Source organism: Symphodus melops (genome assembly GCF_947650265.1).
Source record: "Symphodus melops genome assembly, chromosome: 2".
In the NCBI taxonomy this organism is placed as follows: domain Eukaryota; kingdom Metazoa; phylum Chordata; class Actinopteri; order Labriformes; family Labridae; genus Symphodus; species Symphodus melops.
Genome location: NC_136692.1, coordinates 21,150,601 through 21,176,378, shown reverse-complemented (window position 1 = coordinate 21,176,378; position 25,778 = coordinate 21,150,601). Strand labels below are relative to the sequence as shown.

At 42.1% G+C, this 25,778-nt stretch overlaps 2 protein-coding genes across 2 annotated transcripts; both read left to right on the top strand.

The window, feature by feature from the left end:
- On the top strand, positions 1-22,297 carry LOC306820024 (protein AF-17-like). The gene is made up of 20 exons (XM_079337666.1): positions 1-331; positions 2,231-2,310; positions 2,418-2,472; positions 2,601-2,710; positions 6,764-6,867; positions 7,536-7,629; positions 8,199-8,306; positions 8,577-8,666; positions 8,754-8,901; positions 10,340-11,173; positions 11,694-11,893; positions 12,382-12,499; positions 12,682-12,748; positions 13,600-13,748; positions 16,143-16,343; positions 16,628-16,704; positions 17,393-17,763; positions 17,956-18,052; positions 18,889-19,092; positions 19,165-22,297. Exons 1-20 carry the CDS (start codon positions 223-225, stop codon positions 19,198-19,200), a joined length of 3,252 nt encoding a protein of 1,083 aa, XP_079193792.1. The 5' UTR covers positions 1-222; the 3' UTR covers positions 19,201-22,297.
- LOC306820025 (uncharacterized protein) lies at positions 20,024-25,239 on the top strand. Its single transcript, XM_079337667.1, has 4 exons — positions 20,024-20,070; positions 22,997-23,223; positions 23,794-23,910; positions 24,697-25,239. The coding sequence occupies exons 2-4, from the start codon at positions 23,131-23,133 to the stop codon at positions 24,883-24,885; spliced, it is 399 nt and encodes a 132-aa protein (XP_079193793.1). The 5' UTR covers positions 20,024-20,070; positions 22,997-23,130; the 3' UTR covers positions 24,886-25,239.
- The last annotated feature ends 539 nt before the right edge of the window (positions 25,240-25,778 follow it).

The following is a 25,778-nucleotide window of genomic DNA, read 5'->3' as shown; positions in this document are numbered from 1 at the left end:
TCTATGGGGACGGGGAGGACATCACGGAAAAAACGTAGCAGCGGCACCACAAACCCCACGCCGAGATTTTCGTCCTTTTCGCTGCGCTGTAAACTGCGCGACGAAAGCGGCTCATGACTATGCCCGGTGCGGCGTTAAAGTGCGGGAGGACCACTTGACAGGCCTGGGCGAGGTCTGAGCCTTTGCCGGGAGGGGAAATACATTTGTTCTTATGGGAGAAGCATGCGGGAAATGGTCGGAGGTTGCTGCGTGTGTTCAGACGAGCGAGGCTGGGCTGAGAATCCGCTGGTTTACTGTGATGGACACGGCTGCAGCGTCGCAGTTCACCAAGGTAACGTTAGCCGCTGTTAGCGCGTTATTACTGGGCAGCTGTGGCGACTGAGCCGGCGGCTGGAGAGGCAGCCAGAGGTGGTGAAGGGTCAGGAGGTTTGTCGCTGTCTACGTGCGTGTTTGTGTGTGTGTTGATGAGTGTGTGTGTGTGTGTGTGTTGATGTGTGTGTGTGTGGGAGGGGTAGGTAGGTAAGTAGGCGTGCTGTTTGTTGTTTCCCCTCAGTCGACACACATGATTAAACGCACACACAGTGACACGGAGCCTGCATGGCGCCGAGATGCCACTTGGGTCCGTGTAAGTGCTTGTAGGTGTGAGTGTGCTGTCTGGCCCGGTCGGATCCACGACATACTGCAAGAGGCGTGTTTTGCGACAGGAGAGGCCCGCCGGTCTGGACACTGTGTTACCTTCTTCTGATGGACCAGTAAAAAAAAAGGGCAATTGACCTTAAAATAAAATAAATAAAAACATCCTGGCACTGATTGTTGGGCAAACTCTTTTCGTGTGACTTCATGAAATCTGCCCTAATCTGCATCTTAAGTTTGTGAAACATAGATCCTCAAAGTGATGAAATTCAACCCAATATTATGCTTGCATTGTGGTGAGAATGTAAATGTGATACAGCAGGTTGAATAAAGATGTGTCTACCTATCTAGGATTTTTGAGATCTACAAGAAAGCCAATTGTGGGGAGATGTTCTCCAACTGTGGATAAGGTGGCTGAGACAGTAAATTGTTTGAACACTGGAATGAAGGAAAAAAAAGCCTTATCTTTAAGAATTGTGTACAAAGAATCTGAATTAAAGAAGATGTAATGTAAATAGCAATTAGTACAGAGCACTGTTATCTGCCTCATCTGTTATAAATGTCTACTGCAGACAGTGCTGAGTGCTCAGAGGGACAAACCAAGCCTTCATAATTCAAACCAAGCTTTGTTTGTTTTAATAACATATTAAACAAAAAAATCACGATGTAAAATAAAACAAAGATGGTGACATATCCTGCCTGTTTTCAGAAGTTGTTTAATAAATGAAAATTGATTTGGATGTTAAGTTGTTGGTCGACTGCCCTGAGCTGCTGTACTACATGGAAACAAGAGACTTCCCTTTGGACTGGTTGTATTGTAAACAAGTTAGATTTTAAAAAGCTACCGTTAGTTGTCTTGAAGTAGTTTGGTGTAGCAGTGTCAAACCATGGGCTGCTATAAAGTACGTCTGAAGTCATGTGGTAAGAAAAAGCAGCAGAACAGTTTTTATCATTTCCAGCGTCTCCAGGCACACTGATGACAATGTTTGCCAGTTGTGCGAGACACTAACCATACCCCTTAACGGTCTGCTATAAAAGCTGATTCCATTACCAGCATCGCTTGATCGAATTTTTGATCAGATGTGAGGAAAAACAATCAAAAGATGTTATTTATAGTCCGTCTCCCTGCTCCTGCCTCTTATGTGACTCAAAAACTACAAATCATTTAAAGATGATCTGATCAAAATGACATGAGACTTGATTATTGACGACATGTAAACACTGCACGGGGTGCCACTCGCCTCGTGGTAAAGTGTGCTCGCCTCATGTATAGATTATAATCCTCGAGAACAGCAGCCCAGGCTTGAATCTGACCTGTGTTTCATTCCTCTCTCTCTCTCTCTCTCTCTGCTTGATTCACAGCTCTATCCACGGTGCTATCTCTACAACACAAGCATAAAAAGCTTATAAAACATATAATGCACAAGGTGTACCGATAATTTATTACAGTAATAAAACATGGAAGATAAAAAAGAACTCCAGTAGTTTGAATAATAATCTGACATCTTCGGTTGTACTGTTTATTTGTTGAGAAATTTCTGATGAACACCGTTAAGTAATAAGTGAGTCTGTGTGTGTGTGTGTGTGTATCACCCAGCATGCTATGGCATAGTCCAAGTGCCCACCGGTCCGTGGTTCTGTCGGAAGTGTGAGTCACAGGAGAGGGCGGCGCGTGTGGTGAGTATGCCAGCACACAACATGACACAACACATCCATCCCTTCCTGCTCCGCCCGTTATGTGATTTATGCCACACTCCCAACATGCTCTGCTTTCCCTGCCCCAGAGGTGTGAGCTGTGTCCTCACAAGGATGGTGCCCTCAAGAGGACGGACAATGGAGGTAAATCACCCACCTGTTTCCCTCCCCCCTGCTTCATGTTTTTGAGTTATACAGCAATTGTGTGCTTGAGATTGTTCACTCATATGAACCTCATCGTTGCATTGATCCTCTGCCAATGTCTCGTCCAGGCTGGGCCCACGTCGTGTGTGCTCTCTACATCCCTGAGGTGCAGTTTGCCAACGTTCTCACCATGGAGCCCATCATCCTGCAGTACGTCCCACATGAGAGATACATAAAGGTACCGACACACTCTGCTGTCCCCATAAAACTGGTTACACGTTGTAAATTGAACATTTGGTGCATTCGAGCCGTTTTCTAATACAGTATACACTCCAGAAAATGTCAGGACATTTTTATGCAGACTGCACCTGGTCACATGCAGACAGCCTAAAGTGGTGTGTCGATCCCAGGAAGTGTAAAGCCCCGTTTCCACCAAGCGGTTCGTCTCGGCACGGCTCTCATTTTGTTGTGTTTCCATCAGCTATTAGCGATTAGCTGCTATGACGTGACGCTATTACGTAGCTGATGCAGCCATCAGCATCTCGCTTAGACGCCAACTACCAAATATGGCACGGTTGGCTGTGGAAAGACAGGATCAGCCTTTACCAGACCAAACTGTACTGATCCATAACAGACCGCTTGGTGGAAACAGGGCTTAACAATCCCCTCTTGTTCGCTTGAAGTGAATTTTCCTGAATATTTCCTGCTTCGTTCTCACTTCCACTCAACCCGAATTGAAAAGGAACATTTACTAATGTGGCTGTTTGCGTTCAAACATTCAGTCCACAGAAAAGATTTCAAGACTGTGTGACAGCACCATGACTCTGTCTCCAAACTTACCTTCAGCTGTTTTTGAGCTCGGGCCTTCATTTAACTTACATTTGATTCATTGTTTGTTTTTTCAAGAAGGATCCCTATTGTTTTTGTGACGGTTAGAGTTTGATGAAAAAGAAACAAAAACAGAAACAGCTGGTTTATTGACCTGACTGAGGCTACCTGACTCCACAAACAAACGTGTCGCTGATCTCTAACCTGTGGTTATTATTATTAGTAACGCGTCAGTTATTATGATTATCTGACGCTGGTGTTTGAAAACGTTAGCCACAAAGTAAAAATACTAAGACCCTAAGGCAGCAACTGCCAGATTCTGCGAGGTAAAAATGAGTGCTTTTACACATGCATCAAACTCCTGAAGCTGTCGGGGGAGCTGGTGTGAGGTTTTTACTAACAGCCACGTTTTTCACCACAACTTTATCCGATGTTTCTCCTGCCTGCGCCTTAGTGCTTTTTCTGCATGATATCTAAGTGAGCTGATGTTACCCTATATACGACCACCTCCACAATCTTTCCCCCCTTTTTATAGTTCATGCACTCTTGATTGATCAGTCACACATGCAGTTTAGTACTCTTTAGGTCGGATCTTATCTTTACCCAGAACTCCTGCTGTCACACAACCAACTCCTGAACAACTACAATAAACCTTTCTTTTATCTGATATCTGTAAGATTTCAGTGCAGGGACTTTGTTTCCAATCACACTTTTTTTTTTTCAGTTTCAACAACCATGAGAGACATTCATCATGTGCATGACTGCAGTTTGAACCAAACATGACATAATGCAAACACATGTGGGAAACACAGCCCTTATTTCTTCTTTTACCCGGAACATTCTCTCTCCGCCTACACATCCCGTACAAGACCCAGAGCTGAATGTGGCAAGGTCACGCGTGCTCTCTGGAGGTTGTTGAAAGTCATTCTGGGAAATGTAGGAGATTTCCAGCTAAAGCAGAACTAAATTCAGCTTGTCAAGGGAACCACATGTTCTTGAATGTGCTCAAGAGATTAGTTTGAAGTCAGCTGTCAAATGATTAAAATTCAATATCTGAAGCTTCTGTCTTTGAGGAGTTTGCTCCACTTCCTGCAGGAGAAGACTAGAAAAAGAATGTTTTAGACATCTGGCCCATTGGTCAGACATTATTAATGCTTAAGGTGTCTGCTTGAGTTTTGGGGTACGGCCTTTTTTTATTTATTTTTTAGCTTTCAGTGTAAATAAGAAATTAGATGTAAAAATATATGAAAACAATTGTTTGTTGTTTTTTTGTGTTACTTAATGTAACACAAAAAACATCTTATTGATATATATATATGTGGTAAAGACTTCTTATCATGCAATATTCACTGAATTTTATCATTCATATTTTCATTTCTTGTAGTATATATTTTCAGATCCAGTAAATACTTGGCAGCATAAACCTTCAAAACCTTCAAAAAAAAAAGTGAGCGATTTTCTTGAAGGGGATTTTTAACTCTGTTCTTAAAAAATGTTGAGTGTCTGCCTTTCATAACGTCCAGCTAGTTTTATCAGGCGACGGGCCTGATAACCAAAACGCTTGACTCTGTACTGCTCTTGGAGACTGGAGGGACCAGGCTCCTGACAGGGACGAGTTGATAAGGTGGGATGAAGTGCTTGCATTTCAAGTATTAAAGACGAGGAATGTCAAGTACAAACCAGAGGATGCTCTCTCCCATACTTTAGTTTGGATTAGTTTAATAATGTCTCCTCTTAATCTGAACAGAATCAGTCATGGAAATTGCCATGATGAGAGCATCAGAGAGGAAGCGATCCTTTTTCTGAAAGGTGGAAGGTTTTCAACAGCTTCACTGAAGAATCAGAGCGATTTGAAAAAAGACGTCTGGCAATGTTGCCTTTAGTCCAGAAGGTTTACTGACATGTTTACATATGAAAATGTTTGACGCTGTACACTGCCTGATGACATACAAAGATAACTGGACCTCACACAGAGTTCTAACTTGTAGAGAGAGACCGCCTATGGGAAACATGTGTTGTGCTTTGACATTCAGAAATGAAATAACTGATTCCCTTTTTTTTCTTTTTGAAACCGTTTAGCCACAGATTTTGTTTCAGGACATGAAAGCTTTTTTCTTCCATCAGCTGCCCTCTGTACCTTTTTCCCTCGTCTGAATTGTTGATGGATTAAGATTGTGTACAGCAAAAAAAAAAAAAAAAGATATCTGTGTATGCAGCATGTGTGCCAGAGCTGCCCTTTTCAAGCGATCGACGTTACAAAGAAATCAATATTTGAAGCATGGGCTGAGCAGCCAGTTGCAGACATGCTGTGTTTGTGTCTGTGTGCGTGCCTGCATTTAAATGTACACATGTGAGTGTTCGAGCGCCTCGTTTCATATTACCGTGTCAGCTACAGTAAATTGCATGCAGCTTTCCCCCGTCAGAGTCCATTCATCCACATTTTGCTGCCTGCATTCCTAGACGGCGCTACAATGGACAGTGAAAACTTGAGAAGCCTCTCTTCCTTTTGACGTGCCCGGTGTGGTGGTGTCTCCGGTATTTCATTACACAGCAGACATCCTCAAAGGGGGGAGGGGGGGGGGGGGTGAACAGAGGGCAAAGTAGGATGTGGGGTGTAAAGGAAAGACAGAGGAAACGGGAGAGAAAGGGCGAAGCAGAGACGACTGAAGCAAAAAGGTAGAGAGCCCGCTGTTCCTTTGTCCCGCACCTGTTGCTAGGCCTCTCCTGCCCCCCACCAGTCAGCCCCGCTCACTGGGGGAAAAGCTGCAGAAGTACAAAAGCTCTGTCTGTGTGCGTAAGGGTTTGTCTGCTGGTGTGTGCTCCAGTGCTTACATGTATTTTGCAGTCGTGTGTACATTAACATGTCACTGAAGGCTCATTGAAGACTAATGCTTCTCAGCCTGGCTCCATTAGAAAATCATTTTTTCTTCACCCTTTACTTATTGTGTTCGTTAGGCAGGTGATAAGAAAAAAAAAAAATCAGGAGCCTCAAGAAACAAAAAATTCCAATGTAAAAGCTGCATTTCTTTTCAATCCAGCCACAAGTTCTTCAATGTCAACTTTTTTTTTCTCCCACAACGTTCCCAAACATCTGCTGAACCGCTCAGCAACACGAAGTGGCGAGCGCGGAGCAAGCTGCTTTGTTTGAAAGCCTCATCTGTTGTCTTGACAGGCCCAAACATCCTAATCTTTTACAGTATAGCTGTGGCTGGTCTCAAATGAAGAAGTTTTCCGTCTTTTCCCACAATGCAATCACAGCGGTTTCACTCTAATGGCCGAGTAACGTGAACGTAAGCTTTTGCTCTGCTAACAATAGAGAAACACATGGAAGACGAGACCTCCCGAGAATGTCAACTGCTTTCCATATGGACCTGCAGTTTGTTTGTTTTTTTTAAAAGCAAGGAGGACTGTGAACTGTAATCAACTGATATATGTCTCTTTCTCTTCTTTGCTGCTTCATTAGACTTGCTATATCTGTGAGGACCATGGCAGGGAGAGCAAGGCTGCCTGTGGAGCATGTATGACCTGCAACAGACAGGGCTGCAGACAAGCTTTTCATGTCACCTGGTAAGAGTTAAGATGTGTGCATGTGTGCGTTTCGGAGCGGGGTGCCTGGAGTTGGTTGTCTATAAGCATGGCGTTTAGCTGGCTCTTGCGAGAGCACCTTCCGAGATGTTGTAAAATATACCTCAGAATATCTTACCACGTGTCTGTGCTGTGACCTAGATGTGATTATTCTAGAATGAGAGAAGAACAGTTAACCTGCTTTCTAGACACAAACTAACTGGAACAGCAGCAGGGTACCAGAAATCTCCCCATAATGCCAAACTCTGTTTCCCATAGCTCTATTTATTTTACGGCATGTGTATGCTCTAATGTGACTCATTCTCTCGTAACGTTTTAGTTGTATTTGTTAACACTCTGTAAACAACAGCTGATTGTGTCTGACTGGCAGAAGTTGAAAAAAAACCTCAACTCAAGCCTGAAAGCTCACATGTGGAGTAGATTTCCGTGTGCACACATTTGATATTTGATCCAGGATGTTTTGGCCGATCACAAAAGCTCGCAGCTAACATCAAAGGGAGATGTCCAGGTGTCTCTTTCAGGTGTGTGTGTGTGTGTGTATGTGCAGTGTGTGTGTGTGTGCAGTGTGTGTGTGTGTGTGTGTGTGTGTGCAGTGTGTGTGTGTTTGCATGTGTGCTCTCCCGTCTGATCCTGTGACACCCTTTGTGTAGTGCTCAGATGGCCGGTCTGCTGTGTGAGGAGGAAGGCCCCGAAGCTGACAATGTCAAATACTGCGGCTACTGCAAGCATCACTACAACAAAATGGTAAGATGGACGACTGTCTGCAAACGAACGAGCACAAAACAGCTGAACTGAAAGGGTCACGTATAAAGTTACAAACGTTGTGATTAACACGGAAGAAAAAGGTGTACCTAGGTTTTTATTTAAATATTATGATAATAACTCAATAAAAATCTTTTTTTTTTTTCATTGTGTTATTCGGTCAGTCACTGTTAACATCAGAACATTTAAGTGTTGAGAATGGGAGCTATTCTGCTCAAACTAATTCCTTATTTTTCCTCCTGAGACTTGTTGACTCCTTTAACTGGAGATACTCAGATCTACAGCATAGTGGACGTGTTATTTGGTTCATAGAGCAGGTATGCATTCATTTCCATTGGCCCTGTAGAACCCTGTAGACCCTGATGAAGGCCACAGGATGAAACTATTAAAGTCGATGTACATACTACGAGTGTTGCTGGAGTATGTCGACTTCTTCGAGCCTTTCACTGTTTGTGCACCAATCCGGGAACCAGAGGGTCACCGGTTTAATACTTCCATAACACCTCTATGTATCATTTGAATGAAATGATTTTTTCTTTTTTTTTTTATAGCAGAAGAAGCTGCGCTCCAGTGAAAACACGAGCAGCTCCATCTGTCATCCCAGAGGTCGCTCCAGCTCTCCATCACAGGAAAAACACCACCACCACAAACTGAGGAAGGTCAGGACTAAAGACACATTAGTGTAACTGCAGGGGCAAAGACAGCAAAGGAAAGCATAAAATGTGTGGTTATGAAATGCATGCAGTATCATAATGAAAATGCTTTTTGGTTTAAAAGCTTAGTTTTTGGCACAAATAATTGTCATCCCCAGTACTTGTGTATGTTGAGGTCTGTTTGTTCCCCTTTGTGTAAGAGCTTTTAGTGAATCATCGGTAGGATGTCGTTTGTCTCCTCACATGCCTGAGCTCTGCGTGTTCATGTCTGTTCAGAGTCACAAGGACAAGATCCGGCAGAAAGAGCGCCACAAGAAGTCCTCTGACAGCCTGAGTACTTCGGTGATGACCAACAGTATCGAAAAGGTATTTACATCTAACCCCAATCAAAGCCTGCAGGAATAACAGAACCGATCGAACTGCCGTTGTAACGGCTCGTGTCTCGTGCTGCAGATATCCTCCAGTCACCACAGCAGCAAGGACGGCGAGGGAAAGTTGAAGAAGCAAAGTTCCCACAGTCACAGCCATCGCAGCAAAAAACCAGGAAGCACTGGCAAGAGCTGCTCCTCGTCCTCCTGCTCCTCCAGTCCGTTCAACACAGGTACCACAGGAAGAATCCAACACCACATCTATATGTAGCATGGAGCCCAGAGGCATTATGCTTTATTTACAAGTCTGTTTTATATCAGTGTCTTGGACTTAAGGACCTGTTTTGGTTGTCTTTTTATTTTTGAGTTGGTATTTACTTCTATGTTTAGCTCCCTAATAATGAGTAGTGTTGTTTGTTATATGGTTCCAGGTGCTTGGATTTTTTGGAGTTTTTATAATTAAATGTTTGTTTGTTTGGGTTCACACTGTGGGCATCTGAGGTTAAAAAAGATAAGAAAACTTTAATGTCATTGTACAGGTCCAGCGAAATGCTGTTAGAGCAGTCCTGTGCAACAGATGCCATGTCAAAGTATCAAAGATAATATAAAAAGAAATGTAAAAATATACAAACACCATGAGCAAAATGTACAAATAACAAAAATGACACTATAACCAAATTTACAAATGAGAGTGTACGAGGATGAATGTAAGAAAATATCAAGGTAGGTTGGCAGACAGAGGACCAGCATGCACTGGGGTAGGCCTATTTTTATTTGTATCAGTGCAAGAGAGGAAGCAAGAGCCATGATTTTCTTTTCTTGGCTTCCTTCCTTTATGGAAATTAAATCATAAGATACTCAGTGCACACCCCATCTCCATGGTGCATGAGTGATTATGTTTGATTAAATAAGATTAACATTTGGACTTCTCATGTGACATTATTTCCACACACAAAAAAACCCCCACACTGGCCATTTGTTCTTTGTTTATGTTTTTCCTGTGTAATATAAAGATACATAATGGGTAATATATTTAAATAATTTTAACAACAATTTATAGCTTTAGATCACAGGACCAGTTTGAAGGGCTGGAGGGCAAAGAGAGCACACCGTGTGAACACCGTGGAGCTGCAGCATGGGCTTGTTAGTTTTCTTATCTCTTCATAACAACAAATGCTTACTTCACGAGACAACCGCGAAAAAAGACAAGGATATTTTGGGCACTTAGTTGCGACCCTTAAAACAGCCCTCGAGAGACTTTTTCACAATCTAAAAAAAACCAAATCCGTGCCAGAACTTCCCGTCGGTGATGTTTTCCCATCGAGTGGAGAACTCTTCCCCTTACACTGCCACAAGGCTCAAAGCCTTCACAAGTAGGATAGTGTAGAGAGTGCTAATTAGCTAGTTATAGGTTACCTAACAACTCAATCAAAGGAACATCGAGCGTCTAATTCAGCCTTGATCTCTTCCTCTCTCGGTTTTCTCTCTCAGATGGGATTCTGCAGAAGTCAGTCACTGGCTGTAGTTTAAATAACGAATGAATAACAAGTTTCATAGTCTGCATTCATCTATTCCATCTAACCAAAACTTTGCTGATTGGTGTAGTCATACAACTTTGGAGGGACATTTTAGTTTGTGTGTATGGCCACAGCTGTCGTTCTTCTCTTGCAGGTGGCTCCCTGACCTCCACTCAGGATTTCCATCAGTTCTCATCATCATCCCGTCTGGAGCGCGACCATGATCGAGGCGGTGACGACCACAGTAGCGATGAGCGAAAGGAGCGTCACAGGAGGCCAGCAGTCCAAGAGGAAGAGGAAGAAGATGAGAAGGGACGGGGTAAAGATGAGGAGGAGGAAGATGAGGAAGAGGAGGAGGACAGTAAATACCACAAGCCACCAGCTTTGACTTCTGCTGATGTCCCACTGGTAGGGTCACAGGGTCATGACCGGTCCGAGAGCAACTCAAGCCCTTTTGAGAACAAAGTCACTATTTCCACCTTTGGGTCCATTATGCGAATCACATCCACGTCCAGCCATGGCAGCAGCAGCAAGATCCGCAAGATCTCCTCATCAGGGGACTACAAACCCTCCAAGTCTCTCAGTAAACAATCCCAACTGAACACGCCGCCCATCCTAGAAGAGGCAGACCTGGAGGAGAAAGCCGCTCCTCCACCGCTGCCCCGCGAGAGGAGGCACCGCGGCAACAAGAAAAGCAGCCATGGTCCAGGACGCCCACGAGGCAGCAAGAACCGAGAAAGGAGGGAAGAGGAGCATCATCACCACCATCACCACACAGCACCTCCTCCTCCTCCTCCACCTCCTCCTCCTCCTCCGGCCTTAACCTCCTCTGTTTACCCAAGCCCATCCTCCATCCCTCACCCCGCCTTCCCCTCCCCTCTGCCACCCACCAGTATCTCTTCTTCTACATCTTCTTCCACATCATCTTTCTCCTCCTCCTCTGCTGGCAGTTTTTCCACAAGCCGCGGCAACTCACTTCTCGGCTCCGGTGAGTCTGACTGAGGGGGCGTGTGTGTGGTAGCCCTCTAGCTTCCTGTTTGTGTGTGTGTGTGTGTGTGTGTGTGAGAGAGCGAGATGCATCACTATCCATGTTGGTGTGTTCATCACGTGCAGTGTGACTTTAAAGTGTTGAAATGTTTCCATTACACACTGTATGTGCCGTGTCAGCAGCAAGGAAGCAGCCTGTCTGTATATCAGGTGTAAAAACTGTAGGCTAAAAATAAAAGAAAAAGAGCACTTTAAGTTGGAGCCGATCAGATTGAACCAATTTTGTTAATAAAAGTGGTTGTGACATTCAGGATATTTGGTTTGTGACACAGTGCTGAAGGTGGAGAGATTGTTGCAGATAGTGGTTTTAGTGTGCACTGCATCTCTTGAGTGCTACATTTCCTGTCCCACTTACAGATCTTGTCTTCGTGCACAGGTACAATGTGTTGTCGTTTTCTTAGGTTGTTACCGCTCATTAATTGCAAAGAACAATAACCGTCTTTCTAACAAATCTTTTACAGGCATCTACTCCAGTCTCAAGGACCCTCTCACGCTGGGCGGGGGTGTCTGCGGTACCCCTCTGTCTCTGGGTGGAGGGGTGTGTAGCACCTCCCTGTCCCTGGGAGGGGGTATGTGTAGCACCCCTCTCTCCTCAGGACTCCTTCAATCACACGTTTCCTCCCTCTCACTTCCATCAGTCAGTGCCGTCTCAAACACACAGGTACTTTGCAAAGAGAGATTATTAATAGCCCTTCAGATCACGCTGCACGAGAGAGTGAAACAGTCTGTATTCTCACTTCTGATGTTGTCGTAGTTTTACTGAACGTTGGGAATTTGTCGTTATGCTGCTTCAAATAAATAAAAAAATGATGCTATTATTACCAAGGCAAGAGCCTGCAGTGGTTTCATAATGTTTGTGACACACATATTAATCCTGTTCAGCAGCATGCGTCTACACACCAAAATCACCTGAAGTTTAACGTTACAGTAAAACTACCAATGTGAATGTGATCCCATATAAAACATGACAACATCATTTAATGAATGGACCAGTTGGTACATTCATATTACTCCTCGTTGGCTGATTATTTCTTCTCATTGCTTTTCCGTGTTTTATATTCAGAAAGCATTTTCACTTTGACCAACATCCTTCCTGATTGTCATGATCATGTGTTTGTCAGCCAGATGTTGACGTTCTGTTTGTCGTAGGTCCATCCGGGATCCAGCACCTCCTACAGTTTGACCTCCTCACAGCCGTTTGCTAGCTGTCTCTCCACCGCCCCGACACTGCCACCACTACTGAGCCAAGCCCAGACCTCACTGCCAGGTGAGAGCAGGGAACACATCAGAAGGACTGAGATTTGTTCTGAAACTCAAATAGCTCTGGAAAAGTTTTCACTGGAAATCTTCTTCTGACACAATATGAGGGGTTTTTTTTTTTCAAAGCTGACAAATATCAATCTGTTAATATTGCAAATAAACTTGATGACTCTTTGTTTCTCTTCTCAGAGACGGACCTCGATGACTGTCGTTTCCCGTGTCAAGGGAACTCGCCAACAGAGAGTCTTTCTTCACAGTATGTCTTATTTCATGTTTTTTTGGGGGGGTTTAACATTGAAAGGGATTTTAAACATTTGTAAGCCGAGGTAGCTAAATGTTTTGCTGCAGTAAATATCTCTGTTGTGATCCTTCTTCGGACGCCGTCAGGCACGCAGAACAACAATCTGAGCCTTTAACAAGCACTTTGATGGGACATTTAGCCCAAAGACTTATTTTTAGCCATTCTGGGTAATGTTGCAGCTGCTGACACAATCTGTATTTGTTTGTAGCAGTCATTTCATTTCTTAAATATGAGGTGTTGGTTTAGATTTGTTGGCAGCATGGCAGCCCAATCTACAGAGGCTGTAGTCCTCATTGTACCAGTCACAGCTTTGATATTTGGTGTATGGTATTACCCACTCTCTCCCCATATTCCTTTTTTCTAATTTTTTTAAAGAGTCTTAAATTTACAAAAAAAAAAATGGTCCAGAGTTTGAAAAAAAAACAAAAAACCCTAATTATGCTTTATGTCTCGGTTGCAATACTGGATTTTACACGCCTTCGGGGTTGCTAAAAAAATACAGTGAATAGTAAACAGTTTGAATCACGAGGAATCTCCAATTTACTCATCTTGAATCTGTCAAATAACACGTTTGGATGGATCATTTTGTAGCGGAACTGTTGCATCTGATGGGTTTCTATTTCTGTAAGCAGCAACAAAAATCGAGAGGAAAAGAGCCGATGGTTTATGACCAGGGTTAGGGTTAGGGTTAGGGTTAGTCACCGTGTGAATCACACAGAATACACACCACAGCCAGGGTAGTTTCCCAGTAGTGACTTCTGACTTCTCTCTGACTCCATGTTGGTTTTCTCCTCCTCCGCACACAGGTCTCCTATGAGCTGTCTTCCTCTTCTGTTTGACCAGAGAGACGGCTTAAGTACAGGAGTCAGAAGCCGTCCAGAGAACGTCCCAGCAGCCAGCTCTCACATCGAGCTGCTGTTGGAGAAACACAGCAACGGAGAGATGGGAGTCAACAGTGAGTTTGAAGACAAACACACGAGGTGGTTTTAGGGTGAAGCTGAAGGTCACATGATGATCAGAGGGATAAGAATGGAAGAAAAGACTTCCCGTGTTAGCTGTGCGTCTAGACCCAAAACAAATACATTTGTCTGATAAAAAGAAAGAATGAAAGGCTGTTAAGTTAAAATTATTTTATAATTATAATTCAATGTGCTTAATGAACTAAAGCATCCAGTGCTGCTTTCCTTATTTGAATCCCCGTCAGACCGGGCCTCTCTTTGTGGAGTTCACATGTTCTCTCCGTGCATGTGTGGGTTCTCTCCAGCTTCCTCCCACAGTGCGAGCGTCTCCAGCCCCCCCGCCATCCTGACCGGGAAAAGCGGTATAGATAATGAATGGATCCAGTGCTATTAAATTTCTTTAAATACTGCGCAGCAATATCCTGGAATAGCAAAACAAAGCATACTGTTCTTAAGTAAGTAAGCGTTGTGCCAGTACAAAAGAGAAAAACCCCTAAATACACTCTTCTGTGACAAATGTACAACTCCTGTTATTTGGATCGATTGATTTAAAAACAGTCGATTCCACTTGGTTTTATCTGTTCTTTGTATAGAGTCATAAAAGAAACAGCACTTGAGCAAGCAGCTTTGATCATACAACTTTTTTAGGAGAGGATTATATTTCAAAACATGAATTATAAAAAAATTCTGTTAAAAGACTTAACTCATAATGTGGACCAAAGATCTTGAAACACATCAAAGTATCCGACACATAAACTGTTTTACTAGGAGCAACATATTGTCGGACAGACACATCAGTATAAACTGCCCTCACGGAGAATATTTCACTTTATGATGATTTCACTTCTTTGCTTGGGGTCAAAACGAGCATGATGATTACAAGTGTCTTCACAGCATCTGGAAAGTGCACATGCTTACTTACAGTACATATAGCTGCAGTTGCCTCAGTAAGGATACGATGGAGGGCTATTTAGAGATGATGAATGTGTGAACCTGAGGACAGTGTGAGGGATAGAAAATAGTAAAGCAAAGCAGAAGCCGCTTTGTTTCCTTTTGTTCTGTTGCGCTCTCGTAAACCATCTTACTCACTTTTTCTCCGGGGACATCAGCTGACGCTTGCTTTCACATCTATTCTTTGCTACTTTCTCTCTCTACGCAGAGTCCTGTCTCCCTTTTTTTTCTCTCCCTTTTTTCGTCAGATTTATTTCAGTGTCTGTTTGTTTTGCCACCGTCCCTCTCTCTTCGCCATCGTTTCCAACTTAAAGTGGGTAAAAAGTTCACATCTCTGTGTTCCACGGAGAGTTCACATCTCCTCCACTCTGCACAGAGTGTTTGTTCAGAGGGTCTGAGATGCTGGGCCCGCTGCACAGACAGCTCCATAGAAAATCAATTAGAGAGCCTTTAAAGGATGGGTTAAATTCTAGTTCAGACCTCACAGCAAGGCTGTTGCTTGTGTATCTAGTATTAATCTCCACACAGTCACAAAGGAACGATTAAACCATGCAAGCTCTTGATTGGAATGTGTTCAGATGTACAGTTTTCTAATCTTATAACGCAACAATGGCGTCTAGAATGAAGTTTACAAAGTGAGCTGCAGAAATGACAAGAATGGTCTATTTACTGTAAGTGCTACATGCAGTGGATCTCGCTCTCAGCTTTGAAGTCAGTAAAGTCTAAAACATTGTTGTGGCCCAAATTTGAGGATATTTTTGGATGTCTAAAGTTAGCTACAAACTGCTAGTTGGTCCCTCATATAAAACCTCCCTAAACACCAGGATCCTGTCCACACATCTACAGCCGGCAACTACAAAAACATGTGTTTGAACACAATGATTTAGGGCATCCAACAATGTTCTGTTGAGCTGGTAATAATGAGACAAGTGTAGCTTTACGCTAACTTTCACACCAAAGGCTTGTTAAAGTTTCAACCAAAATAGCTACGAGGATTTAAAGGAGAGAACTCAGACACATTGCCAGAATGTTTTTTGTTTTTTTGCATAATTCACAGGATTACACATGTTGAGCTTTATTTGGGTCACAGACACAAGCTTGTTGAACCTCTTATATCTTCAGGTATAGTTCTGCTCTCTTGAACTGATCCTCATGCAGGGGCCTACTCAGGCTACTTAATGAAAAACATCTGTAGGGGTGCAACGACCTCATGGAAGGCGGAAAACACATTTAAGAGCAGGACACTTCTGCAGTACTTCTGGGAAGTCCTCATCTCTTTTTGCACAGCGGTTTTGAACCATTACTGACTCGTGTTGATACGTCACATAATTATGGGTTTGAAAAGTTTTTCTTTGTCTGATTTACGAAGACTTTTATTTTTCAAAATGATGAGCTTACCTGAAATGTTTACATTTCTCTATCCTCTCTGCCTCTCGTAGTTGTTGAGATGCTGCAGTCGCTTCACTCCCTGCAGCAGGAGAACCAGCGGCTCCAGGACCAGATCCTCAGCCTGACCACCAAAAAGGAGCGTCTGCAGCTGCTCAACACCGAGCTGGCCGTGCATTTCCCTCCTCACGTCATCTCTGCCCAGAGCTCCATGCACGCCTCAGCCCAGATCAACTTCCTGTCATCCAACCAAGGTCAGACTTCCGATCTCTTCTGCACACGGTGACAAAACTTTAAAAGCAACAATCTTACATTTTTATCTGCTTTTTTTTCTTCTTTTCTTCTCCCCTCACAATAGTCCCCCTGATTATTAGCATATTAGGTTCATCTCTTGAGCAAAACCCAGAAATTAAACAATCACAGTGGTCATGATTTGTTGATTCGAAACATTGAAATGTGAATAATGAATGACATGGTTGGTTAGTGTGAAGCTTTGATTTTGTCCTCTTCACCCTGTGTTTATGTCTCTTTTCTTTAGACCCCCTGAGCATCAATAAGAGTCCTCTGTCCAAAAGCTGCTTCCTGAATGAAACCTCTTTTGTTACCTCGTCTGAGGTGGGCACCTGAAGACCCTTCTTGTCTTAGGGCTCAAATATATACTTGCTTTTGAACCACACGTATGCGTAGACAACTTGCTGGGTCGTGAGCGTAAACGTTCACATCCTCTCCCATTTAAAACGAGTGTTACTGAAGGATTCCTCTAGAGGGAGCACCACTTAAATCAGACGTGTAAAGTTGAGATGATCTGTCGCCGGCTATTTCGGCACGCACGTTTGTTCCTATGCAACAGCAACCACTCATCATAGTAAGAGTAGTTTTCTTCAAAACTTTTTGCCATTTTAGTAGCGGCTCTCCGGCGTCTCCAATGTGATCATTTCCAGTCTCATTACCAGACAGCTCTACACTGCTCCCACACTTACATGCACATTGAATCTTGCAGACAGGTAGCGTTAATTTCTGAAGGATGTGCACAAGGCTGAACATGTGTTCACGTGCTAAAATGCAAGTATACTAGGATACTACTAACGCTATTTTTTCATTTTTGATCATTATTCCTAGAAGTGTTGAGATTCAGTCAGTTGTCTGAGTTATAAAATGTCAAAAAAAAAAATTGTGTTTTAAGGAATGTTTCCAGAACAATAGGACGATGATAGCATACCTATCTTTTCAATCTCAGTTTTACCATGTTAAAACGTTGGATCTCTCTGTAGACTCTTTATTCCACTGTTTGTTTTTGTTTTAGGAGCTCCACTCTGGTAGTCCGTCCCGCAGTAGCTCCTCCCTCTCCTTCCAGAGTACCCCTCCTCCTCAGCAGAGCCCCGCCTCCTTTGGACAGCCTCTGCTGAACGGCCTGAGTCGAGGTCTAAATGACGGTTTGGGCGCCATCACTCAGGCTGGCGGCTCGACGCTGCCGTTGGTGGGCGGGCTGATGGCCTCCCTCGCAGGAAGTTCTCAGCTCAATATGAACAGTATGCTGGGCAGTCTGAACGGTGTGATCCAGTCTCCTGTGCAGAATGCGCCCCAGCCTACCCTTCCTGCTCTACGCCCCCAGCCTCCACCGCTAAACCCCCAGGTCCTCACATCGGGTTTTCAGCTTCCCAAGAGCGTGAGCCCGTATGTACCAAGTCTGTCTTTCAATCATCTGAAGAAGAAATCCATGAAAAAATCCATGTTTTAACAACGTTTCAGACAGCCTGCAGATATTGGTGGAGTTGTGGAAGAAGCGTGATTGATGTGATTTTTGATGATTATGAGAGTTGATATATTGTCTGTGGTTCCATCTGACTCTATGTTTGTTACCTGCAGATCTTCTCTGCTGTCTGAGCAACAGAAGCAGCTTCTTCTGGAGCAGCAACAGCAGCAGCAGCTTCAGCAGTTCCTCACCTCACAGAATTTCACTCCGGTAAAAAAATTTAAAAAAAACTCTTTATGACAATATGACAACTTTCCTTCAGTGTAAGAGTCCCCATAACGAAGACTTGAAGCAGTTCTGACTCTTTCTTAGTTTTAACTTCCAAGAGTCAAGTTGAAGTGTGTTTGCAGAAACTTTTGGAAACAATTACACCCTCACCCACATTCATGTGATAATTGGGTCTTAGAAGTCTCACAGTGTCCCTGCGGGCCCCGGGCCCTTTCCTGGGAAAAGCAAATGACAGCAGCCTTGACTCTCAGCGGTTACCTTTACATAAATAACTTGGTACGGACATAAACCATTATTCAGTCAATTTTTTTCCAGCCCTTAGCTTGAGCTTTAACATGAAGACATTGGAGTTAATGTATAATTCCTCATTAAAACCCTCTACTTTAAAGCGTGCTGATTTTGGTTTTTGTTTTCAATCAGTCCTTCCTGTTGCAGTGGCCTGTTTGAATGTGTTTGAATACTGGTACAAGTGCAAATAATTACAGCCAAAGAGATTACCTTTAGCATGTTGTAATATCAACATGAGGAGCACATTATCCATTGTAACACTGAGTTGGCATGTTCCTCCCTTCCAACACCAGGAAACCAGACACCATGGATGTTCCTATTTGAATTGCAAATGAGTGAAGTTGTTGGGTGTGTAGACTGGTCAGACACTGAGCTTTGAGTTTATACATCACTGATAGCTTTACTCAGTGACTGTGGGGGTTAGGCTTTTAATATATCAGTGTCACTGTGCATTAACACAATAGTTAGTTGAAAATGTGATATAACATCAAACTTATCAAGGCCCAAACTGTCTTCTCCCCCTCCACCAGGAGCAGCAGGTGGTGGTGTGCCAGATGCTGCAGCAGCAGAGACAGAGGGAGCTGCAGCGCCTCACGCTGGCAGGAGCCCTCACCTCCAACCCAAACTCACCCATGATCGCCCAGTCACCCAACCTGCTGTCTTCAGCTACCGCCTCCCCCCTGCAGGGAGGCAGCCTCTTCGGCCTGCAGGAAAACGCACTTCACAAGCCCGGGGTGAGTGACTCTACTACATTCAATGATGTAATGTTTTTAAAACGGACTAAAAAAAGAAATGTGTGTTCACAGTCTGCAGGAGAGAAGGGCGGAGACAAGAACGGGTGAATTTTCCTGACCACACAGGAGCAGCTTAAATGAAGAAATCTGGCATCACTGCTAACTTGAAGAACCAAGGTCAACTTCTGTGTGACTGTTGAACTTCTTTCCCTCTGTCGTCCTCATCTTACTCCCTCATTTATGAATGTATACCAGGATGGACTTAAACGTCAAGAGGAAGTTTTTCGTGTTTTGATATTCTTTATATTCAAGGATCTTCTCATAGATTTTTGTGTAGGCAGCTTTCAGAGAGCATGGAAACAGTGATCTCTTCTTAAATTGCACTAATTTGTTAGCTAGACCAATGGGGCTGCTTCTGAAGGCAGATCCAGAGTTCCTGCTTGTTCCTGCAGGAGCTGCATTCGCTCCCCAAGATGGGAGTATACTTTCTCTCTCTGACTTCTTCGAGCACTTACTTTCATGATTTCCTGCTTGAACCATTCAGCAAGGGAGACTTTTTGCAACTTCAACTGTCTTCCTGGATATTTTGTCTTCCCTTTATGTTGTTCAATCCCCCCCACCCCCCAGCCTCTCACATGCACTTATGATGTAAAGGGTAAATATACTGTCATTTTTTTTATGCTTGTTCGGGGCATTTTAACATTAAGCTAGTAATTACCTCAGATCTTTCTGCCACCTGTTTCCCACTGTTCAAATTTTGTGATGACTTTTTACCGCAATAGCCTTCACTGGATAAACAATTAACTCATGTAAATGTAAAATGGCACAAAACCCAGGTGTCCAAAATGGCCCTAGAGTCCACCAGAGACTGACCAGTACACAGACTTTATTTAAAACCACCCTGAGAGTTTCTAAAGACTTTTATATCCTTCCAGTTGCTATGGAGATTAAGCAGACGAAACCAAACATTTGGAAATTGTAAGTAAGAAATTAATTGTTTTTCCTAAACAAATGTGCACTTTGCATGTTAGTAGCTAACAGAGCAAATTAGCCATCAACACATTACCTTCTAAAGGATGCTTGGTACTTAGTAGGCTGTTAGGCACTGATAAGTTTTTGTTTTTTTTAAATGTGAGTATTTTTGCACTCCTCCTCCTGAAGTGATGTTGTTTCTGTTTTGTTATTTTCACACATAGATATCCTTTCATGATCATCAACTAGCTGTTCTTTTAGCAATACTGGATAGATAATGCCTTAATGATACTAGATTTACAGAGGAAACCATGAGCCCAAAGGCTTACTCTCTTGTTGTCTTTCTTTGAACGTGTTTTTTTATCTGGGGTTCATAGGGTACATTAGTAAAGTGAGAGCAATCGTCCGAAACCTGTTTATACTTTTGATAGCAAACTGATCATTTCCAACATTGAAATGTGTGAATAACCGTATAGTGGTAACTGAAGTGTCAAATCATTTTCTATAGTAAGTTTTGTGTTCAGATGCAATGTGCTTTAGTTTGTGCTTCAGAGTACCGAGAAACGAGGACTTACTTTGGGTCTTACCTTCAATTCTGCACAGAGGAGTCCGAGGAGGCCAAGATGTAAACGTTAGTTCAGTTGCTGTTGCAGCAGTGCATGATGCATAGTGTAGCTGTTATCAACTGAGAGTACAGATATGTGATACTGTTGTTACTGTTGAGCCCACATTCATGATTTTCTCCAATGTCGAGGCTTAAATAAGCTTCTCTCTCTTTACACTCCACTCGATCATGTGAATACTGGAGACCTAAGAGGCAACAGAGAACAAATATGAAGAATCTGATCCATCTTCTAAATCTGAAACTGGATTTGTAACCTAAACCAGTTCAAAATGCAATCATATTACTAAAACGAGGCAAATATTACATAAAAAACAGATATTTATTTTCTATCCTTAAAAAGACTGAACTTTTTTCTTGATGCCAATTTGAGAATTTAGACAAAAGAAAACATAGTATTTTCCCCACATATGAAACTTTTTTCACCTGTGATCACAGCTGAGAGAAAATGATCCAAAGATGACTTTATTTAAAAGTGAGGAGCTCAAAACTGAAACTGAAATGACTCACTTCAAGCTGAAATGTTTGATGTAAAAAAAGACCTGTTTCTTAGAGGAGAGGAATTGACTGCAAAAAAAACAAAAAAACCTTATCTTATTATTACTGGTTGATGAACACAGGAGAGAAACCATTTAGAACAGACCTGAAAAAAGTTTCATTTTTCTCCGCTGTCTCTTAGGGCTTCTATATCTGATGAATCTGTCAGACTTTGGTTATTTCACCATGTTTCTCCTTTTCTCCCTTCTTTAACACTTCCGTTTGGATTCTTGAACAGGATTTCCCTCACATGTGATATCTGGAGTGTTACTTGTTAGCAGCTAATGTAGACGTCGGAAAGGAACCTTAAGCGGCTCACTAGTCCATGATAAATACTGTAGCAACGACAGGAGAATGTTGATTTTGTTGATGATGTTGAAAACATGAACCAACGTGTTGACATGACTCCGAGTGGGAGGTCTGCAATTAACCAAGTATGTCCTTATTATGTGAGTCCAGACACAACCATGTCCAATAGTTTGACTGAGGACGGTGCAAAGGATTTCTGAAGCGGTTTCTTTCTCATGTTGCACTGGGGCACTTTGGGCCCAATTGTAAATCCTTTTTTAGTACTTTTTTTAAATTTTGTTGAAATACAAGTTGTATACTTTAATAAGTTTGTGTGAAAACACATTCATGCTTTGAAGTTTGGGTAACCATGATAATCCATGTTCTGAATGTTGTACTGTGTATCTTTTATGTATTACAACAATGAAGCACCTGGCTCTGAATGAGATGATGGAGAGCGAGTTACCTATTGGGATAGGAATTGCATGAAATGCAGTGAGCTCTCTCAAATGTGTCGCTAAATACCAAGTAATAACTATGCATCATTTTAAATGCATTGTTCCCTGAAAAAAAAAAGAAATTAAATGAAATGAGCACTGAGTTTTAAAAAAGGACAAGCATGTTGTCATTGTACAGTGTATTTGTTTGAGAGAATTGATCGAAACGAATTTGACATTACTCAGATTAAAAGCCCTGTAAAGTATTTTGATATTTTTGTGTGTAAAATTAAAAAGGATGGATTAAGAGAACTTTTTGTCAATAAATGTATTTTACTGAGTTGTTTTATATTATCTCTTGAGTGTTCATTGATTTATCTTCATGTGCTGAAAGAGACGTGTGAATGAAAGGTTGCAACCTTTGACCTGGTCCCTTATATGTATAGCTTTAACATCACCCAGTTAGAGGAAAATATTCTTCAATATACTGGTTAGAAGGTGAATCTTTCATCATCATTACCCTTATTATCATATTAGAGTATTTCCTGATCTGGTTGTAAGAGTTTTCTGAATACAGCCTTCATATCAAGTCCAAAGGTGAACAACAAGACGTTTACGAGACCATCAGTAGTGACTACCTTTACTATTTGTTGGTTAATCATGGACTAACCTTATATGAAAATGTTGTATCCATGAAGAGGACTAATCAAATAATATCGGTGAATCCCGGCTGTAAAATAAAACATTTGAAATAAGCTTCTAGTTATAAGAGCTTGAGTTATAATTAACAGTTAACATGAGTGTTTATGAATGGATGACAGACACTTATAGGACCATTAGATATTCAAGCAGCTAACAATAAAGCTAACCAACATGCAGTTAATTAGTTTTGAATACTTCATAGGATAATGTCTACCTAATTGAGACGTCGAGGCTGCCGTATTTAACCTTGAAGTCAGTTCTGAATGAAACACGGGGAGGAAGAGGAGGGGCTGAACTCAGCACTCCAGCTGTTTACAGTCCTAAACCAATCACTTTCCCTTCACAGACAGGGGCCATGTTGTAACTTTTGTTGGAGAAAGCGCAGGTTTTCCAGGTAAGTTGACCGTCTCATGCTGCTGGATGCCACTTCTCTGACAAGAAGCAGAAACATCACGACTTGAATTGAACTTGAAGACGAAGATGATCGCAAACAACTTCCTGGTTGCAGTGCGGAGAGGATGTATGCGGCTCAGACGTCCTCAGTTTGTTTTACCTTCTTCTTCCTCCTCGATGGTGAGCTTTCAATGTTTTTGTGAACTAAAAGTATGTTTATTATATCAGGCTTGTTTTCATATAATATTTACTGATGCGTCTCAAATGTGGTAGCCTGTTAAAGTGCCGAGTCACTTCTCATTCCCAGCTTCTCTGGTTGTCTTTTTTTCCCCTATACAAACACTTCATCTGTTACACCCATAGACTGTAGGGATCATTATGTATGGACACACCCTTCATTCACCTTTAACACTGAAGTTTTGATTGTGAGAAGCCAGCAGCTGCAAGGCAGCTCATTAATCAAGATTATGATGATTCAGCACATTAAAAGTGTGCCTTTTAAGACAGTTAGTAGCTGTGTATTTGTTCTCCATTTGAATCCATTCTTTATTATTAATCATTATTTTTACATTCAATTTATATTAATCCAAAATATAGATTAAACTTGAATAAATCCATTTACATCTATCCCACCTCTGCATCAGTGTGCACATCTCGAGGATCCAACAAGTTTAAGCCAGCTGTACGAAACTGTAGCCTGTTTCTTACTAGTTTAAATTTCTTTTTTCATATCCTTCTTTTTTTCTGCAGGTTCAGCTGTGTCTACAGTCTACACAGCCCATCCCTGCAGCCAGGTTGCCCTTCAGAGTGAAAGTGACGGCAGGGAAACGCTATGCCTGGTGTGCCTGCGGACACAGTAAGAAACAGGTGAGTATTGTGTTGGGATTCAGCTTTCAGAGGCACCTGAAAAGCCCAAATGCTGATCATTTAGTTTTATTGCTAAGTTAATGCTTATTAGTTTAAGGTTGAAAACAGCAACAACCTTATTTAGGTAAGGTAAACTTTGAAACTGACCATTGGACTTGATTCCCCAGAAATCCTATTCCTTAATTCTGTAGGTTTACAGAAGATTGATAATTGGCTTCTATCGTACCAGATTTAAACTTACTGGGGCGCCTCCAGGACCTCCTGGCTCCATGATAAGATCTCACATTGGGCCCCATCACCATGGCCCAGACTAACAATGGAGACTTTCTATAACCAAACCTCGGTCACACAAATGAGTCATTAAAATTTGAAACCACTATACTTTCATTTTCACCCTGAAGTAATCACCATCATATCTAAGCAACATCTGGTTCTGCAGTCCTATTTATTTCAACAGACAACATTTAACATCACAAATTTCAAATCCATGAACTAGATCCTAACCCCATGCAGCAACCTTGTTGTGTCACAGCATGAGAAGTACAGGTGTAACCTTTCTTTTTACTTTTCTAAGCTTATATAGAAATAGAATGATAGATCAGCAGTCGCCCAGGACTTTTCCTCTGCATCCTAATCCTAATATCACTTTAAGGTTCAGTAACTTTGCTTTTTGTCTGCTGGGTGTAAAAGTACATCATTTTGCAAAGCATCATTGACCATTAAAAGTCCAAAACAAAGATGTTTTAGGTAAAGTGAAATGTTTTCTACTGTGTCCTTCTCTCTCAGCCTTACTGCGACGGAGCTCACAAGACAAAAGCTCCGAGCATCTCGCCTTTACGCTTCACCCCTGAAAAGGACCAGAATGTGATGCTGTGTGCCTGCAAACAAACTAAAAACCCTCCGTACTGTGACGGCTCACACTTTAAGGTCATCTTCCAGGACGTAGTGAAGTCAGTGAAAGGAGTTTTTAAATAAAAAATGTTTGAGATACCCGACGACCTCGTGTTTTTGTATCAACACTTGCAGCTGCACTAGTAATTGGCCTAAACTCTTTATTTCAGAATTAGTGATTTGGAATCATGTGCTATTCTCTCCATCCTTTTCTGACTGATATATATTGAGTGTGTAAATAAAAGTGTACATGATTTTATACACATTTGTTCACGCAAGAATTGTCAATGTGTTAATGGTTGCATTACACATTTGTGTTGTCTGAAGTATGAATAGCCTTTTTTAACTGTGCCGAAACAGAGACGAGACAACTGACTATTACATGTCATGTATTGCATTATTGATTGATACTAAAATGAAATCAACTGTTAAAGCTCACGTTGTGAGATATTTACATCTTCATTTGTGACTGTTTTATTGTACACTGTCAAAAACAATTGATTTTTAAAAAGCCCATACATTTTGTGTAATCAACACAATGTAAGGACATGACCTCTTGTGTCACAGAGCAGACTTGTTTAGAGAGTGTGTGTATATATATATATGTGTGTGTGTGTATATGTGTGTGTGTGTGTGTGTGTGTGTGTGTGTACCTGACCCATTCTGAGGTCATGGTTAATGAAGTTGCAGACAGGATGGCGAAATCTGCTTCAAAACAAGTTAATATAGGCCTATGGAAAAGCTGAATACAGAAGCAAAATCAATGAAGGAGGGAGTGGCAAGAAACTTGAGAGGAGGAAAAAAGAGGGAGATGTTAGGCTATTTAAATTCACAACCTATGGTTAGGAATGACTTTCTGTCATTCTGGATCAGAATCAGAAATACTTTATTAATCCCAGGGCGAAATTCGGTTATCGTTGCTCAAAAACACAGTACAGGAGTAAAAAAAAAAATTATGTAGACTGTAAAAAAAAAAA

What these genes read in the sequence shown, in the direction of transcription:
- LOC306820025 (XM_079337667.1), top strand. Translation starts at nt 23,131, where the DNA reads ATGATCGCAAACAACTTCCTGGTTGCAGTGCGGAGAGGATGTATGCGG. An exon ending in CTTCTTCTTCCTCCTCGATG is followed by an intron (nt 23,224 to 23,793) that starts GTGAGCTTTCAA and finishes TTTTTTCTGCAG; the next exon opens with GTTCAGCTGTGTCTACAGTC. An exon ending in GCGGACACAGTAAGAAACAG is followed by an intron (nt 23,911 to 24,696) that starts GTGAGTATTGTG and finishes CTTCTCTCTCAG; the next exon opens with CCTTACTGCGACGGAGCTCA.
- LOC306820024 (XM_079337666.1), top strand. Translation starts at nt 223, where the DNA reads ATGCGGGAAATGGTCGGAGGTTGCTGCGTGTGTTCAGACGAGCGAGGC. An exon ending in AGCATCACTACAACAAAATG is followed by an intron (nt 7,630 to 8,198) that starts GTAAGATGGACG and finishes TTTTTTTTATAG; the next exon opens with CAGAAGAAGCTGCGCTCCAG. An exon ending in CTTCCCAAGAGCGTGAGCCC is followed by an intron (nt 17,764 to 17,955) that starts GTATGTACCAAG and finishes TGTTACCTGCAG; the next exon opens with ATCTTCTCTGCTGTCTGAGC.